This window comes from Sphaeramia orbicularis, chromosome 11 (genome assembly GCF_902148855.1).
Source record: "Sphaeramia orbicularis chromosome 11, fSphaOr1.1, whole genome shotgun sequence".
NCBI lineage: Eukaryota > Metazoa > Chordata > Actinopteri > Kurtiformes > Apogonidae > Sphaeramia > Sphaeramia orbicularis.
The window spans coordinates 29,551,887-29,571,744 of NC_043967.1; the positions used below are offsets into that span (position 1 = coordinate 29,551,887).

The 19,858-nt window shown below is 32.7% G+C and overlaps 1 protein-coding gene and 1 long non-coding RNA gene across 2 annotated transcripts in view; both read right to left on the reverse strand.

Annotated features, from left to right (window-relative positions):
• Nucleotides 1-1,853: 1,853 nt before the first annotated feature.
• Nucleotides 1,854-5,051, reverse strand: LOC115428035 (uncharacterized). Its single transcript, XR_003936575.1, has 2 exons — nt 3,238-5,051; nt 1,854-2,206 (listed from the first exon to the last, which is right to left on the reverse strand). It is a non-coding gene; the product is annotated as an uncharacterized LOC115428035 (long non-coding RNA).
• Nucleotides 5,052-5,964: 913 nt separating this feature from the next.
• LOC115428028 (CMP-N-acetylneuraminate-beta-galactosamide-alpha-2,3-sialyltransferase 1-like) overlaps nt 5,965-19,858 on the reverse strand; it is a 141,777-nt gene continuing 127,883 nt past the window's right edge. The window contains exons 4-8 of the mRNA XM_030146802.1: nt 17,374-17,553; nt 12,785-12,830; nt 10,409-10,528; nt 7,523-9,629; nt 5,965-6,146 (exon numbers count right to left, since the gene is read on the reverse strand). Of these exons, the coding sequence (XP_030002662.1) occupies nt 9,456-9,629; nt 10,409-10,528; nt 12,785-12,830; nt 17,374-17,553 (520 nt within the window). The 3' untranslated portion in view covers nt 5,965-6,146; nt 7,523-9,455. The remainder of the gene's footprint in view (nt 6,147-7,522; nt 9,630-10,408; nt 10,529-12,784; nt 12,831-17,373; nt 17,554-19,858) is intronic.

Sequence of the window (19,858 nt, forward strand, 5' to 3'; positions counted from 1 at the left end):
GCTTCATTTACGTGTCGGTAAATACCGGCAAAATCAAGGCATTATTTTATTGGTTTTAATGATAGGCAAAAAAACCCCATAACGATATTCACCGATATTACATTTTTATGCAAATATCGGGCCGATAATATTGGTGGGTCGATATTATCAGACATCCCTAAGTCTTACCAATTATTTTGCTTATATAATGTCCATTTTTTCCACTTTTTGTTCATTTATGGTTCTTGTCGTCTCAATCTGTGTGTTAGTTTTTCCATTAGAAATATGTCCACAATCGTAGTTATCCATTGATCCTTTGATGGCACGTTCATCTTCCCCCTTTTCCTTGTTATACATTATTTTGTAGCTATCAACATCACCTTTACCAAATATTTATTGTATTCATGTATAGTGCCATCACCAAAGTTGCGCAAATCAAGAATTTCAGGTTTCTTTGGAATTGTGTATCCTAATACTTGACATAGGACATTGTAGATCATTTCCCAATATTCTGAAAGTTTTGAACATTTCCAAAAAACATGAGAATGGTCAACATCCATCTCCCTGCACTGTGCATGATTTACTGTGAAAATGCAAAATATAGAGGATCATATTATAATGAATGGTGATAAATCCCTTACAATAGGTTAAATAAAGAGAAAAAAATTATTTGGGAAATGCCACAAAGGTAGCAGTGAGTCTTTGTGGGTTAATAGTGACGTGATGATCTACATCAGATGGAGGTTTGTAGTTCTGAGATGTAAGACACAAAGGTATAAAAACAGCTATACAATACCAATATATTGTAGATAATTTATGTATTTACATATTTATGAATGTATCTTTTATTTATAATAGTACTGATTAGGTTTAAACTTCTTTCTGTTGTATTTTTAACTTCTTCAAACTTCTTTTGTCATTGGTTCTAGTTCAGAGATTTTTTTTTTTTTGGTCTTTAATCACAGCTATTCTTTTATTAACTCATCTATTATCTTTCATGTCCAGATCGATGGAACTTTTTTATTGTATCATGTCTATTGTCAACTCGCCTTGTTTTCATGTTCATGTTTATAGAAATCATTTGACTGCAAAAAAATTGAACCCTTTCATGCACAAATTATGAGAACCTTAATCAAAATTTTTTCCTGAGTGTTTTTATTTCTCTTAGGCATGAAAAAAAAAATGCGTTTGAAAATTTTCTTCAGAAAAAAAAAAAAAAAAAAAAAAAATTACATTTAAAAAAATAATGAAAAAAAATTCTTATGACCCTTTTTTTCATGAAGTTGCAAAAATGTCCACTCAGCTGGACACCACACGTTTAATTTTTGACGCACAGAAACATGTATTTACTGATAAATTGTGTGAAAACTATGGGGAGGGATTGTGATTCTGGGGGTTTATGCTCAAGAGAGATCTACATAATGTTAACAATTCATGTCAGAAAAGATATGTAGTGTCTTAAAACTTTAATAAAGATATGTGTAAAAAACAAACAAACAAACAAAAAAAACAACAAAAAGAACAACAAAATCCATGCATATACAAGAGAACAGCTGTAGAATAGCTGTCCACTGGAGTGACCAGCCTACTTCAGAAAATAAGAAAACAAGCAGTGAAAGGTTTTTCTAAAGAAGCCGAGCTTTATTTAATTCAACAACAAAAACCTGTGACCTCAGTTATATAGGAAAGTAAATACACGTGTTGTTAAATTATACAAACAGTGATTGCTATATTTCAAGGTGCCATCTCATCATCATCATCATCATCTTCTTCTTCCAGACGGATTCAGTGAAATTAAAGCTGATGCATGATCTCGCCCACTAGGTGACAGTGTCCCCTGCAGAACAAACCCACAACGCTGCTGCTTTTTTTTAATGCACGGCAACACTATCTACACAAAGTGGCAGACTAATTCCAATTGAATAAATGCTGTGGTTTGTCTGTTCAGTTCTTATCAGTCTGCACTGTGGAGAAGAATCATGAAGACACTGACCGCAAAAAAAATGTCCCATTATGTATGAAGGCACATGGAGCAAATCATAACCTATTAGATAAGCAACTCCTGACAAATCTGAAATCCCACTTAGAGCATTACAGATAAGTGATTTGATAGAAAACATGATAAAGCCAGGGTGGAATAAGTGCTTCTGTGTCTCTTGAATTCTTAAAGCATTCAGTATTCACACTGCGAGTCCTGCTAAAAACAAAATGTGTCGACATACTGTACCTCAGGGGTGTCAAACATGCAGCCCGGGGGCCAAATGCAGCCCCCCAAAGGGTCCAGTTCAGCTTCTGAGATGTTTTTGCCAAGTGCAAAAATTCCACAGTCTAGAATTGAATTAAGCAAAAAAAATGTAGCTTGAATTAAGGAGAAAATCTTGAATTAAGCCCAAAAAAATATATATTTTCAGTTAAGTAAAAAAAAATCTTGAATTAAGCCAAAAAAAAAAAAAAAAATCTTCATATGAGTAAAAAAAAATCTTCAGTTGAGTAAAAAAATCTTCAATTAAGTTAAAAAACCTTCAATTAAGCAAAAAAAAAAAAAAAATCTTCAATTAAGTAAAAAAAAAATCTTGAATCTTGAATTAAGCCAAAAAAAATTCTTCAATTAAGTTTAAAAAAATCTTGAATTAAGCCAAAAAAAAATCAACAATTCAGTAAAAAATCTTGAATTAAGCAAAAAAAAAAAAAATCTTCAATTAAGTAAAAAAAAATCTTGAATTAAGCAAAAAAAAAACAAAAACAGAATTAACAACTTAATTTTTTTTGCTTTAGTGCAAAAAAAATAACATTGAATTATGAAAATATTGACATTTCCAAACTATCCTGTAACACTAAAATGTGAATAATCTGAACAAATATGAACAACCTAAAATGTCTGTAGAAAATTCAGCCCAATTTGAACTCTTTTCTTCCTGTTCCTCAGTGTTTAGAGTCTTTGTAGATCTGATCCAGAATGCACACGCACAAATGAGAAGTTGAGGAATAACACTGTTAAAATTGCACTAAATTTTCTTATGTTTTTTAATTTAAATTTCAGTTTTTACAGTTTTTTTTTTTTTTTTTAATAGTTTATAAAAGTAAGTATTTTCATAATTTAATGTTTTTTTTTTTTTTACAGTAAAACAAAGACAAAAATTTGGAGTTGTCATTATTTATAGCTTATTATGTTATTATTTTTCTGGTCCGGCCCACTGCAGATCAAATTTAGCTGAACGTGGCCCCTGAACTAAAATGAGTTTGACACCCCTGCTGTACCTTATCATACATGTGCTGCATACGCCAACACATGAACAGTAAAAAATCCTATTGGTAAATGTAGCTATATGTTGCATGCATATGATTCCAAATTCACATTGTACACACGGTAATGAAACAAAGGAAAGATTACAGGCAAATTCCATAAAAAAAAAAAAAAAAAAAGGGCGGTAACAGACTAATTACAGTAAGCATTAAAACTCATTGAAGGCACTTAACACCCATGTTTCATTAGAAATGTACAGTATGTCATTGTTAAGGCACCCCTCTATAGGCTGTGTGTCAACAGTGAGTTACAAAGTACTTGTTTGTACTTCACTTTTTCATCACACTGAAGAGTGATAAAGGGCTGATTGATTCCTTCACCGCTAAAAATCAATCTAAACCACACTGCAGCTTCCAATGATCTGTAACTGTAGATTACCTTTGGTGCTGTTTCAGAATAGAGTGGATGTTTTACAGGCTGTTATTACAGTTCAATTCTGCAGGTTTTTCATGAGTTCACCCTAATTTCTAACATGAACGGTGATTTCTCTGCCTTTTTATTTCTGACATTTTGAATATTTCTTGGTTGGAATCTTTAAATGTGCATTATTATTTTTTGGGAGATCACATCAGTTGGATTTGTTTGCCTGTATACTACACAGATTTACCTGAAACCTACTCGAGCTAATCCACGAAAAGGAGCAGAAAGTACCGTTATAGCTAATAATAACTAAGACTACTAAACTAAAACTAAAAGTAACAAAATAAGATGTGATAAAACATAAAAAAACCCAAAACTAAGATCTTCAGTGAACAAATACAAAGTAGATTTGCAGGTAAATGGTTCATGGTGTTCCAAATCTGATGGCTTTGCAAGTAATGATCATTAAGAAACAATATGGCTGTAAATCATATTTTCATTCTGTATTTCCCAGATTCTATCATTGTAGATGTTCCTCATAATGCATGAAAAAATAAAACTAATAAAACTTTTTGATATTTCTAATATTTCTTGGTTGGAATCTTTAAATATGCATTATTATTTTTTGAAAAGTCATGGAATCAGTTGGATTTGTTTGCCTGTATACTGCACAGATTTACCTGAAACCTACTAGAACTAATCTATGAAAAAGAGCAGAAAGCACCGTTATAGCTAATGAAAACTAAGACTACTAAACTAAAACTAAAAGTAACAAAATAAGATGTGATAAAACATAAAAAAAACCCCAAAACTAAGATCTTCAGTGAACAACTATAAAATAGGATTGTGGCTAAATGGTTCATGGTGTTCCAAATCTGATGGCTTTGCAAATAATGATCATTAATAAACAATATGTCTGTAAATCCTATTTTCATTCTGTATTTTCCAGATTTTATCATTGTAGACGTTACTCAAAATGCATAAAAAAAAAATTAAACTAATAAAACTTTTTGATATTTCTAATATTTCTTGGTTGGAATCTTTAAATGTGCATTAATATTTTTTGGGAAATCACATCAGTTGGATTTGTTTGCCTGTATACTACACAGATTTACCTGAAATTTATTGGCGCTAATCTACAAAATCGAGCAGAAAGCACCGTTATAGCTAATGAAAACTAAGACTACTAAACTAAAACTAAAAGTAAAGTGATAAAACATTTACAAACCCAAAAACTAAAATCTTCAGTGAACGAATACAAAATAGGATTACAGGTAAAATCAGCCACTGGTTAATGGTTGATGGTGTTCCAGAAGTAATGATCATTAATAGCAATATGTCTGTAAATCATATAAACATTCTGTATTTTCCAGCTTCTGTCATTGTAGACGTTCCTCAAAATGCATGAAAAAAAACTAAGGTAAAACTAGTCAATTCCTCAATATAAACACTGCAAAAAAGAAAAAAGTGTATTTTTCTCATTTCCAGTTAAAATATCTCATCACACTTAAAATAAGATATAATCACCTAAAGACTAACTTTTCAGTGAGTTATAAGAACTTATTTTGAGACAATAGATCTTGAAAATCTGATATCAAGAAATCTTACCAAGATAATTTTTACTTGTTTCATTGGCAGATTTTTTGGCTCAATTTAAGATTTTTTTTTTTTTGCTTCATTCAAGCAAAAAAAAAAAATCTGTCTAAAAATAAGTTCTTATATCTCACTAAAAAGTTACTCTTTAGGTGATTATGTCTTATTTTAAGCGTGATGAGATATTTTGACAAGAAATGAGAAAAATACACTTGGTAAGATTTAGATTTTTGCAGTGAATAAAACTAAAACTACATATGCACTCACTGAAACTAAATGAAACTCAAGTGCACAGACCTAAATGACAGTAAAAACTATATTAATTGTGATACTTGACATTTCTGCTGTGGAGTTTAGTTGAATTAGGAGCCTTGGTGGAAATTACATCCAGTTGTAAAATGTTTCCTCGAGCCAATTTTGAGTTTGATGAACATCCTTGGGCCTTGTCATAGAGCATTTTATAGTTTGCTGCAATCAGACGAGTAGCTCTGCAGTGCAGGTAGTTTATGAAATTCTGATCAGAATGAGTCACTGTGATGGAAAAAGAATTGATTTCCTCCCCCACCTGCCATTATTATGTAAAATACATGAACTACCACATCAGTAGCAACAGTCTGGTAAAAAATCTATACATATAGAGTGATATTTACAGGAAAGCCAGTTTGTGGTGATGCCCATTAAAATGTTAAGATGTACATTTAATCAGAGACAGTATCCATATTTCCTTGAGCCTCTCTTAACACTCTGCTTCCTGATGAATTTTGCACATATTTGTCCTCCGTGGCAGGGCTGCACCAACAAGGATGAATCTTAAACCCAATTCTATCATGTTTTAACTTTATTTATACTGCGCCAAATGTTAAAAGGCACCTTAAAATAGATAACGATTACATTTGAACCTCTTTTTAATCTAAAGCAGGGGTGTCAAACATGTGGCCCGGGGGCCAAATGCGGCCTGCCAAAGGGTCCAGTTCGGGCCCTGGGATGTTTTTGCCAAGTGCAAAAATTCCACAGTCTTGAATTGAATTAAGCAAAAAAAAAAAAAAAAAAAAAAAAAAAAAAAAAAGCTTGAATTAAGGAAAAAATCTTGAATTAAGTCAAAAAAATATTCAATTAAGTAAAAAAAAATCTTGAATTAAGCAAAAAAAAAAAAAAAAATCTTCAATTAAGTAAAAATAATCTTGAATTAAGCCAAAAAAATCTCAAATTTAGCAAAAAATCTTGAATTAAGCCAAAAAAAACCCTTCAATTAAGTAAAAAAATCTTCTATTAAGAAAAAACAAAACAAAACAAAATCTTCAATTAAGTAAAAAAAAAAAAAAAAAATCTTCAATTAAGTAAAAAAAATCTCAAATTTAGTGAAAAATCTTGAATTAAGGAAAAAAAAATCTTCAATTAAGTAAAAATAATCTTGAATTAAGCAAAAAAAAAAAAAAAAAAATCTAAAATTTAGCAAAAAATCTTGAATTAAGCAAAAAAAAAAACCCTTCAATTAAGTAAAAAAAATCTTCAATTAAGAAAAAACAAAACAAAAAAAATCTTCAATTAAGTAAAAAAAAAAAATCTTCAATTAAGCCAAAAAAATCTCAAATTTAGCGAAAAACCTCCAATTAAGGAAAAAAAAAATCTTCAAATAAGTAAAAAAAACAACCTTGAATTAAGCAAAAAAAAAAAAGAAATCTTCAATTAAGTAAAAAAAGAAATCTTCAATTAAGCCAATAAAAATCTTCAATTAAGTAAAAAAACCCTTGAATTAAGCCAAAAAAAATCTAGAATTAACAACTTAAATTTTTTTCTTTGTTTTAGTGCAAAAAATAACATTAAATTATGAAAATATTTACATTTAGACACCATCCTGTAACACTAAAATGTGAATAACCTGAACAAATATGAACAACCTGAAATGTCTGTAGAAAATTCAGCCCAATTTGAACTCTTTTCTGCCTGTTCCTCAGTGTTTAGTGTCTTTGTAGATCTGATCCATAATGCACATAGACAAATGAGAAGTGGAGGAATAATATTGTTAAAATTGCACTAAATTTTCTTACGTTTTTTAATTTAAATTTTTAGTTTTTTCAGATTTTTCTTCATTTATTTTTTTGGATAGTTTATAAAAGTAAGTATTTCCATAATTTAATGTTTTTTGTTTTTTTTTTACACTAAAACAAAGACAAAAATTTGGAGTTGTCATAATATATATATTATTTTGTTATTATTTTTCTGGTCCGGCCCACTTCAGGTCAAATTTAGCTGAATATGGCCTCTGAACTAAAATGAGTTTGACACCCCTGCTCTAAAGTTTAGGTTAAATTCAACTATGACGCTTGAAAATGAGAAACTTTATGATGTGGTTTGACTTGAAATTGACACGTGAAGAGGTCTAACATCTAAAATAGCTGCTTTTTGAGGTGGATTCAACAATATAATGGCAGTCAGTCACGGAGAAACTTTAGGAACAGAGAAACTAAATTATGTTTTATGATGCTTCGGAACTTCAGCCAAGACAATGGTTCAGTTAGAAAACAGTACTGGAGCTGAAAAACGACTGGGCCAACATGACTAAAACTGCCAGTTTCTGCCAGACAGTGTTTCTTTTTTTTTTTTTTTTTTTAACTTACTGTGCTATTTTTTCCTTCTGTTATTTGGCTACATTACTCTCAAAGGAGGAGAGTATTTAGAGTTACAGCCTGTATAGTTATATCTAATTAGACAGCCATGTTTTATTAAGGAATACAGCAGCTGAATGTTAACATGTTACCATTTATACTCAATGGCTACAGACAGCAAGCTCACAAATGTAGCTAAGATAGCATCTGTCTTGATTCAACTCTATTTAATGTCAGTTTATATAAATAATCTTAAATATACTCAACAGAGATAATTTAGTCAACCTTTTTTTTCTCAAATGTGGAGAAATTCGAGCTTCCCTGTCATTATCATTAACTAATTGCATTACTAGCTAAAGAATTAGCTTACATTTAATATATTTTTTTTTAATTTAGTCTTGAAATATGCCAAAATAAATATATGTAACACATGAGATGCAGTCAATGAAACCGTTTCACACTGATGTAGATGATGCTTCACAACAAACAGTGAGTTTCTTGACAAATACACACAAACTGGATCATTAAATTATTTTTTCTCTTGCCATTCATATTTTTCAAGTTAGATTTCAGGGGTTACGACTTCACTTTTCTTTTCCAATGTGTGTGATTTTTCAGAAATGCCTTTTAGATTTGGTATAAACATTCACTTAGACTCAAGGAAGAACTGATTATATTTTGGAGACTAAAATTCAAGCTTATTGTGACCACACAGAAGACATTTATGGTTCTAAATGTTCTATTTCTGGGTTGATCTCTGGACTCTGTGGACACTTTTAGAAAGCAATTGAAGACTTTTTTTTTTTTTTTTTTTAAATTTCGGAAGCATTTAATTCAACAAGGGCTATACAACTAATATGCTTTTATGTTTTTTACTCAATTTCCCTCTGTATTTTTTGATGTATTTAACTGTTTTCACTATGCTTCTTCAACTGCTCTAGTTTTATTGTGAAGCACTTTGTGAGCACTGTCTGTGAAAGGTGCAATATAAATAAATCTTATTTAATAATTGAAAAAAACTACAAGAACAGGTTATAATGCAAAGAGAATGGATGCATGTGACAAAACTTACTCTCTGTCATAACTCTGAATGATTTTAAATCTGGATTAACTTGTTTTAAATCTAGTTTTTAGCCCTAATTACAGATTAAATAAAGCCTTTGTTGGTGCGACCCAGTTGTGTCTATAATTTACAAAACATTTGTGGCACTTGTTTATCTTCAGTGAACAGCAGAGCTTGTTTTGTGTTATTGTCCAAGATCATTTGACATAGCTTCAACTGTGATAATTACACACTAATGAAGAACAAAAGTCTGTGACATAGAACATGCTCGGTTGAAAGACATCTTGTCTTGTTGCCTTTTCACTCCCGGATGGATTTGAGTTGGGATTACAGAGTCAGGAGCAGGTGGCAGTGTCGATTTTGGTCTGGTCAGTAAGAATGGCACTAAGAAAAGAACAAGGAAGTGGACAGACCAGAAGGGCTGCAGAGAACACGTCTTTTGAAGTCAGGACAAAGCCATTGTTCACTGTGTGAGGCAAAGTAAAAATAAGCATTAAAAGGCTGCTGAGGTTCATTTGATGGCTGTCCCACAGCGCATATGGGCTCCGTATCATCTTCCTTTAAACATTCGGATTTTGTGCTTGTCTGCCAGCAGCAGGGTGACATTATACTCATAATCGCCATCGTGGACTCCTGTGTGCCGGAAAGCTCCCGCCAAATGGTTTTCCTCCCAGTAGTGGTGCCAGTTCCCATACTGGTCTGCACCGAATCCAAACACACTGACCTTAACAGAAAAGGAACCCAAAGTCAGCACTGTAAATCTGCTGTAGAACCATACATTTCATTCACACTGATTCAGAGTCGCCACATTACTACTATTAGTACTATTCCGAAAATGTAATGTCCACTAAATGTGATAGGTGTTGTTTTTTTTTTTTTGTTTTTTTTAAATATACATAAATTTTTCTTTTTTTTTCTTAGTGATAGTTAGCAAGACATTGTGGACAAAAAACAACAACACATAAATACAAGGAAAATCAAACAAATAAACAAATAAAAAAAAAAACCGACAGAGTAATGACAAACAAAAACAATGACAACATCATATTACAATGAAAAAGATCATAAATGTAAGGAACAACTAAACGATGTAGCTTGATTAGGGGCGATAGGGAAAAGGGGAGGAGGGGAGTGTGAATGAAAGTGAGAAAGAGAGTGGGGGGAATGAGGGTGAAAATAATAATTATTGTAATTATGATAATGATAATAACAACTACACAAAAAAATATAATAATAATAATAATACCAATAGTCTAATTTGCTAGTATTATTGTTGTGGTGGTAGCAGTGGAGGCAGCCACAATACAACAATGGGTTAAATAATTGAATATTTATAATAATATGTTTATATCAATTACTATCAGTTTGAATTTATATTAATTAATTTGAATTAATATGGCTATGGGGGGGTGGGGGGGGTGGAGCCAAGCACATAGAGCCCGAGGAGGGGAGCACACCATCAATGTGCTCCTTCTTGAATGAATGAATGAATGAATAAGTTACCTCATCACATATGTGGACAGCAAACAGTAAGCTGAGGAACCCTGTGGAAGGATAGCGTCCATGACCTTCAAGCCAAGACTCGTAGACGTACTTAAAAAACGATGGACTGTATATCAACACCTGAAAGACAGTTGTAAAAAAATAGGTGGTCCAGTTTAAGATCCAGTTCTGTAGTCTGTATAGCTGAGATAGCTGTTAATAACTCACATATATGGACCTGTCTATAAGGTCATTAACTGTTACATGCTGCAGCCCCATTGTTTTAATCCTTTTATTTCACATTGTCCATGTGTCAATATACCGCTTGTCACAGAAATGAGACACAAAATCAACTGTGGAAACATATATTTACCATGTCTTTACTTTAAGACCAATTTAATTACCTCCGCCAAGGAGGTTATGTTTTTGCCGACGTTGGTTTGTCTGTCTGTCTGTCTGTCTGTCTGTGTGCAAGATAACTCAAAAAGTTATGGACAGATTTGGATGAAAATTTCAGGAAACGTTGATACTGGCACAAGGAACAAATGATTAAATTTTGGTGGTGATCGGGGGGAGGGCAATGATCTGCCTTGGTGGAGGTCTGCGCTCCGAGTGCTTTTCTAGTTTATTCTGAAAAGGTCTGAAAAAGAATCTAAAACTAGAAGCACTCGGAGAGCGCAGACCTCCGCCAAGGCAGATCAGTGGCCCCCCCACCCCCGATCACCACCAAAATTTAATTATTTGTTCCTTGGGCCAGTATCAACGTTTCCTGAAATTTTCATCCAAATCTGTCCATAACTTTTTGAGTTATCTTGCACACAGACAGACAGACAGACAGACAGACAGACAGACCAACGCTGACAAAAACATAACCTCCTTGGCGGAGGTAATAAGTTTAATGTTAATTTTACTCATTCAGTATCAGACTTAAACTGGGTCAAAGAACTTACAACACAATCAAAGGATTTGATATATACTGCTTGCAGAATATGAAATATTATTTATATGACAGACAATGCGATTTCTGTTCTATTCTATTCTATTCTATTCTATTCTATTCTATTCTGCACCATATTATTTTAGTCATTAATTACATGGAGTTGGTTATTTTTTCATTTTCCACAAAACAATGAATGCATTATTAATAATTAGCCTTGATTCTATTTGATCATTAGATGTATATATGTATTTTATTTTATTCAACTTTTATTTTATCCAACTGCTATTTTATTTTATTTAATACAAGTTTTATTTTATTCAACTTTTGACAGTACAATTTCTTTAACACGAGTGACCCGATAAACAAAAAGATGCATTGAATACAGCACAATGTACAAAAATTACACATAAAAATTCAAAAACTATTCAATTACAAAGCTTTTTATCAGAGTGTTGTATTCACATAAAGAGTCAAAATCATCAAGATGTAGCATATTCTGAAGGTTATTCCGAGACCATGGAACAAAAAACAGAGCACTGTTCAACCAAATTCAGTATTAATCCTAAAAACCTTGTATGGAAGACATTTAAAGAATTGAAAGTTGATAAGTGATAGAAGATATGAACTCAGATGGTGCTCTGTAGCCCCCCCCCCCCACACACACACACACCACCACCACCATATACCCCTCATCCCTGCATGATGAACACTTTACACTCTACCTCACAATATTAAGTGCTATCAGACTTCCTCCCCTTGCATTCTGCACACGTCCAAGTGTTTTTCTACATAGACAATTTTTTTCTTTATCTTTATTTTTATTACTATACAAAAGTCTTTTTTTATGTACATATTGTTTATATATGTGTATATATATATATATATATATATATATATATATATATATATATATATATATATATATATATATATATATATATATATATATATACATATACATATACATATACATATATATATATATAAATAAAAATTGGACTAAATCTGGGACCTTGAGTACCAAATTTCGTGCCATCTCGTGTAAATGTGTGCTGGTATGACAGTAAAAATCCTTGAATCCTTATTACAGAATAAATATTGATAGTACTGGACGATGTAGCAGCATTCATGTAAATATTGACCCTGTAATCTAGACCATCTAAAAATACAGTCGGTACATACTAAATTACATTTGTGTGTTCTTTAATTCCAACAAATGCATTTACAGCCTTTTTCTTGCTTCGATTCTGCTGTTTCCTCGTTGCTTTTCATGATTATTTCCGTCATTATTACAGTAACATTTTAACGGACAAGACGGGCTAAAAGTGCATTACTACTAAAAAAGTAACTGTCAACAGCTCTTTTTACTTTAGCAATATCACACCCAAACACAAGTTCTAAACCTTGACATGAAAATAACTGTATAGAGTGTGTGTTACGGTGGCTGCATGACTCACCTTGTCTTTGTTTGCCTTTATCCTGGACATAACAGGTACATATGTCCTGAAATACAAGAGGATATAGAGGATTTCAGTTTCTGTTGTCACAAAGAGAAAAAAACACCCACACAAACACACTATCTTTGCCAAACATATTTACGTCTGTATGAGTAAACACATATGCACGTTCATTTCACTTTTTGACTGTTTAAAATTGAGTATCTCACAAAACTGTTGTGACAAAACGGAAGAAAATTAGACATGACAAGCAGACGGCGAAGTCAACACAGTGAAATATGTTGTCACTTTGTTGTAATTAATCATCACATACGAGCGTGTGTTGTTGAGAGGAAACTGCAACGCTTCCACATAAAAGTGGAAGGAGCTGCTTGGATAAAAGTGTGCAGCACCTTCAGTTTGCATGTGATAAGCAAGCAAAAACTCTGAAGTTTGTATGTGATTTTTTTTGTTATTTTTTATTACTTTTTTTTTTTTTTTTGGACTGATTAACTTTAAGGATTGTTTGGCATACTAAGTGAAATGAAAAGTAATGTGTAGGTGGCAAAATATGACAAATGCCTCTTATTAAAATGTCAGATTCAGAGTCCAGTAAATGCGTTTAATTAAAATTCATAGAAATATTTTGGTCTAATGCTGGGTGAATTAGTGGTCTCTGCATTTTTACAGTCCATACTGTTTTTTCACAGTTTGTGGTAAAAATAAAAATGTCATGTACTGCTCTTCCTGTTCACAGCACATAGCTGACATAGCTCACTACCTGTCCTTCAGCCCAGTTTTATTTAACGGGATTAGTAAATTTAACAAAACAATTCACAACACTCAGTTAAGATCTAATGACTGTTGGACTAACACTGACAGTAGAGCCAGTAAAGTGAGATTTAATGAGGCAGAATGATTGCTTTGGCACAGTTTGAAGACAAGTGCATATTTATAGGAAAAATTAGTTTAGATTTACTCGTCCTTCTAGCTCCTAACGTTCTGGCAGGTCTCAGTTATTAGCAATGGCATCATTTGTTTTTGAGTTGTCCAGCAATCAAGCTAATGAGTAAAGGTCACTGGGAACGAAGAAGTTGAAGGTGAATTTAACTAGAGGATTAAAATTGAATCATTATTTTTCTTATGACAGTTGAGTGAGTGCCACGACTGTCATTCCAGTCTGGGACAGTGATTTAACTAAAAATGAGGTTCTAAATTATATTTTGGAACAGCTTTTATCTGACAATCACGTGATAAAGCAGAAAATTATATTTCTGATTAAAACAGTAAGCATTTGGCAAATCAAAGAACCTAAGCTTTTGTTTTGCTTTCTTGTCTTTGGAAAGTGAAAATCTTACTTATTTCATTTTTTTTGTTTTTTTGTTTCCTCAGCTACACTAAGCCTTAAAAATAATTTAATCTCTTACACTTCAGGCATGTATTTTGCCCTATAACCGTTGCTACAACACAAAAGCTAGCTAGCTACAATAATTTACTGCAATTTCTGTGATTTAATGAAAAAATATTGCAAGTTTGCTAGTAATAAAATAGAAGATACAAATTTCACATATTAAACAAAGAGTATTTCTTGCCTTTATAATGAACTTCTAAATGACAGAAAATTACTTTTTCACTGTTATAAGCACTTTGTTTGGAGGCTAAGGCTAACTAGCATAACTAGCTAACTCGGGGTATACTCACTGGCAGAGTGAGGGACAGCTTTTGGAATTACAGCCCAAAAATCTTTTCCCTGAATCTTTAAAGTTATTAAAATAAAACGTTTGTGTCATTCTATTATAATAATAATAATAACTTTATTGCAGACACAGGTCCATAGACCATAAGCACACAACATACAGAATAAATAAAATAAAAATAAAAGAATAAAAAGGAGATTAAAAAAAAAAAAAAAATTCTCTCTGTATTCTCTCTATCTCACTATCTCTCTGACTGCACCAGTTAGCTGTGGTTAGCTTCCTAGATAACAAGAGCTCTTAATGTCTGAGCATAGATTGTCACACTTTAAAAAATGTCACTTTACTCAAAAGAAAGAAACAACTTTTAGAGTTAAAGAAAGTGACAAAGTGAAAAAAACAAACAAACAAAATAAAACACTAAGTGTGTTGCTGAAATCATAATGTTTCTTCTACTTGGGTGAATTTGATTATGAACCTTGTATGAAGTTACTCGCCTTTATGTCATTCTGTTTGCTAGGTTCACAGTTTATTGATGCGCTGTACAGACTAAACTGTGACAGTTCTGACCCTGTTTCAAAATAGATTTTTAGTGCAGTTATTGACAACACTATCATGTGTCGGCGTTTGTGTTGATTTAGTTTAGGGTTTTTTGTGTTGTTTCTTCCTGTTTTATTTTGGTGATGGTGTTGGCCTTCTTGTTTTTGCCTGCACTCTGTCAGTCTTGTCATTGTCTTCCCTAATTCCCTCCTTGCCTGCACCTGGTGTTCCTCCTGTAATTCCCTACACCTGAATGTGATCCCTGCTCTCCCTATATATATTCTCCTCTCTCCCTTTGTCTGTTGTCAGTGCATCATCTTTGTTTCCTCCGTGAAGACCATCTCGTTCAAGAATCTTGATCCTAGTTCCATGTGTTTTTTGTTCTTCGGGCTTTTTAGTTTTATATTGAGCATGTTGTGCTCCCTCCTTTTGTTCTCCTGTTTTTGTACTTTTTTGGAATCTTTGTTTAATTAAAATCCTTTTATCTCTCAACCTTGTAAGTCTTGAGCATTTGGTCCACGCCAGAGTGTCGTGTCTAAATAAACACACAAAAACATACAAAAACAGAGGTGATTTGTGGTTTTACTGTAAATATTTTCTGAGTAAAAACAGGGCTAAGCTAACAGAGCTATAATGTAAACTACTGGGTGGTACAGTATTTAAAGATCATAGGACACAGAGTTTTTGTTTGAAGGCAAGGCCAGTATATTTGTATAGCACATTTCATGTACACGAAAATTCAAAGTGCTTTACATAAAACATAAAAGCATCACAGGAAAGGCATAAAAAACATTTAAGATGAGAGAAAGTTAAAATAAAAGACATTAACCCTTTCATGCATGAATTATGAGAACCTTAGTCGAGATTTTTTCCTGAGTATTTTTATTCCTCTTTAGGCATGAAAAAACAATGCAATTGAATTTTTTAAATAAACCTGTTTTTTATGAAGGTAGATTTGTTTCTTTATTGCTTTAACAAAAAAAAAAAAAAAATCAATAAAAAAAAATGTTTGAATGAAAAAAAAAAAATTACGACCCAAAAAATTGCATTTGAACACTTTTTCTTTGATTGAAGTTAATTTTTTTAAATTGATTTTTTTATTGATTTTTTTTTTTTTTGAATGAAAATATTTTTTGGGGTTATAGCAATAAAGAAACAAATCTACCTTCATAATTTTTTGTGGAGTTCCAAAAATGTCCATTCCGCTGGACACCATGTGTTTAATTTTTGAAGGAAGGAATGCAATATCAGAAAGTGAGATACTGTGTGAAAACTATAAAATCATACCACTTTTTAATGCAGCTAATCTGATGTTTTCTCACATTTTCTCATATTCCCAGTTTTTATTAGCAATTGATTTATACTCAAACATATTACTGCAGATCAGGTTTATCAAGTAAAGCAAAGTTACAGTAATGGTATGAATGTCAGTGTATGGGATGATGCATAAATGTCCACTGTGTTGGCTCATATGGAACTAAAACAACAAAACCCATGAATATATTAGAGAACAGATGTAGAATAAATGTCCACTGTAGTGACCACTATGCATGAAAGGGTTAATTACATTCAAATTAAAATAGACATTAAAATCATCAGCGATAAAATGCGATTTTAAAGTTCATTTAAAAGACATTATTTAAGAGAGAAGGGAAGGGATTTGAAGGGGAACATTAACGCCACCATAATACATATATCTGTGAATTATGATATAGGCCTAATACAGTCTGTGGAGATGGATATGAAGATGTAGCGTTACATACATAACCACTTTATAGCTCAGAAACTCCTGCATATTATAAAATACTGGTGCGGAAACAGGTGCATTTTCACATGCGTAGACTAAATCAGGCTTCTGAAACAGACCTATCAACCTAAAATATAGTCAAAATAAGTAAGTTCCCTTCACAGTACATGTCCTATAAATGCTTCTTCTTATTTCAGTTAAACTAAGTAAAAAAGATTTAACTGGCTGCAGTCACAGCTGTGTCACATCCTTCCATCTCCATTGTGCATACTCTTGACTGCAAAATGTGTCACAGTTTCTATCCATCTTCACATGGCATCTATGCTTTCAACTGTCTAGCAGATAACATTAAGTGTTTCATATTTCTGGCATAATGTGAAGTGTTTGCTGAGGCTCAGAATATGGTTGATGCGGGCTGCTAAGTAAAGTTTATCTGAAGCAAGAGGAAATTAGCTGAAAAATGTGTATATGCACTTTGGAGCTGAGGGTAATTGAAAAGGCTGGTGATAATCCGCAGTGGGTTTGTGTTCTTTGGCTCTCAGAGCAACACCTTTCACATCACATACAGTGATTTGATCTCCCTTTAATTTAAAAATATTGCAGCTTGGACAATTGATGAGCACACTTACTGTTTAATGGTACCCGTAGTCAGAGCACTAATGATCCACTGCAGGTCCAGAGTCTTGAAAGGGATCAGCACAAGGTTAGTGGTGTTATCCAGGTCTATGGCACTTTCAGGATACATGACATGATGAGTTGTTCTGGCACCCACATCATCTTCAAACCCACTGGTGGGAGCCTGGTTCATTCTGCAGGAACAGAGAATGGGTTTTTTCTCACTTATTTTCCCCTGTATATGCTTTTACTTAGATTTCTTCCCTGCCTTTGTAATCTTTATATTTTCCAAGACTGGACAAATTGAGGTTATATTCTACCCGCATGTTAGAAAGATGGGAACATTTGCTTTTGTTATGCAAATCTTCATCATCTACAAATGGGTTTTTATTGTTTCTGGAATGTGTTTCATTCCAAACCCAAAGTCAGCCAACGCATGAGGCAGACATCCACGCAATACCATCCATGATCACCATTCAGAGGAAAAAAAAAAGGACAGAAAAAAGAAAACAGAAAAATAGAAAGTACTATTTGTCCAATTTAACCATGTTCTGGACATCCAAACAGCAATTCAGAGCAATCCAGTGTCCATTTAAAGCATAACAATTACCGCTTGGCAAACTCGATGTAGTGTCCCTATTATTATGTCCAACAATGCCCACTGAAACTGGTGCAGTAATTGGCAGCAACATTGCCGTTAACAGCAATGACAACATAGTGACAGTCACAGTTGGTTTCGGTCAGTGGAAGGAAGCGACACATCGAAGGAAAATCATGAAGTTGACCCCCAGTGTGAGTAGCATCACCTGTTTTGGTGCTGCAGTATCATCATCCTCCTCATTACTGACTCTGAGTATGACAGCTACATAACAACTTGACATTTTTGGCCTGAGCCTGACAGGACTTAAAATGACCTGCAAAAAGCATTTTGTGTCTAGGCTATCACAGTGAGAGATTTTTTTTTTTTTTTTTTTTTTACTTTACATATAAATGTAATTTTAGGAACCCCGACCATTTGGTACTATCATTCTTTGACAAATAAATCCAAAGTAAAATATGAGGTTCTGTTTTAGGAAATGGGACAAATGATCACCTTAACAATTCATCAGTCTGAGCCAAAGATACATCACTGGGTTGGAGGATGCCAAAATCATTCATATGGCCTGCAGATATTTTCCTTTTGTACTACATGCTAATGCAAAAAGGAAGAAGAAGCAGAAATAGAAGCAGAAGAAAAAGCAGAACATTTGAGCTGTGTCTCATGTCATATGGGTTCTGTTTTAGCCACATATTTCACATAAAAAATAGATAATGTTCCATTTAAATTCATGATTAATAAATTAATTCTGGTCTTTGAGCCTAATCTCAACCCTGACCTTAAGTGAAGGTTCATGATCGCAAAAACCAGTTGCAAAAAAACCAAACAAATCAAAAAACCCCAATCGTATGTATTTTCATTTAGTGGTTTGGAATGAATAATCAAGGCTGTGTTGTATTGTCAGAAGGTGGCGCTGTAGGCTACGTTAAAAACAGAAGAACAAGTTAAAGTTAAGAAAAACCTAAAATGACTTGCGTTTTTTTCAGAGACAGCAGAATAATGTGGTCGTTTTTATCAGTTCTCATACTTTTTACACTTACATAGTGAACACTCACATGGGTTAAATCTTTGGTAAATCCAAAATTATGTGAAAAGGGTATTTTCCATTTGTTCTATAAAGATACTTCAGTTGTTTTTCATGTTTTTCTTTCTTTTCCTTTGTCTTTACCATTTCCCAGAACACATTCCATTGCAAAATATGCATTAAATACATTTATGGAAACACACTTTATGATATATAAAAAAACAACTGGGCATAAAAAACAGAACGGCACGAGATGTATCCAGTCAGGATGTAGCTACCATGATGTCAACCCCCCCTTCTTTTTCTGAAAACTATTTTAAAGAACAGCATTTGGAAGAGATGGAGGTCTGAGGTATGAGCAAAACCACATAAAACATTTGTGTAACAAGGAACAGAGTGAGGGTGGAAACTCACCAAGCTAATGCTTTTGTGACCCTACTGAAAACACAGACCACAATGCAATTAACACTTGAATGTCAAACAGCACCACATAATTTCACCAACTAATAAATCTCAACAGATACAGTTCATTAATTCATTCATTCCTTTTCTGAAACCACTTAACCCTTGGCAATTGTGTTTGATAAAAGAACATATTAGTCAACATTCACTCTTGCCTTCTGCAGATATGAAGTGACTTAACTATTGTAACCTGATAAAAGTTGTCGTGTGTGTGTGTATATATATGTCGAGGCCCTCGACATATATATATATATATATATATATATATATATATATATATATATATATATATATATATATATATATACACACACACACACACATATATATATACACACACACACACTTAACGCCATTAAAAATGCATGGTCCAAATGTGGTGTAATTTCCAGATAATGATTTGCTCAGGTGTCTA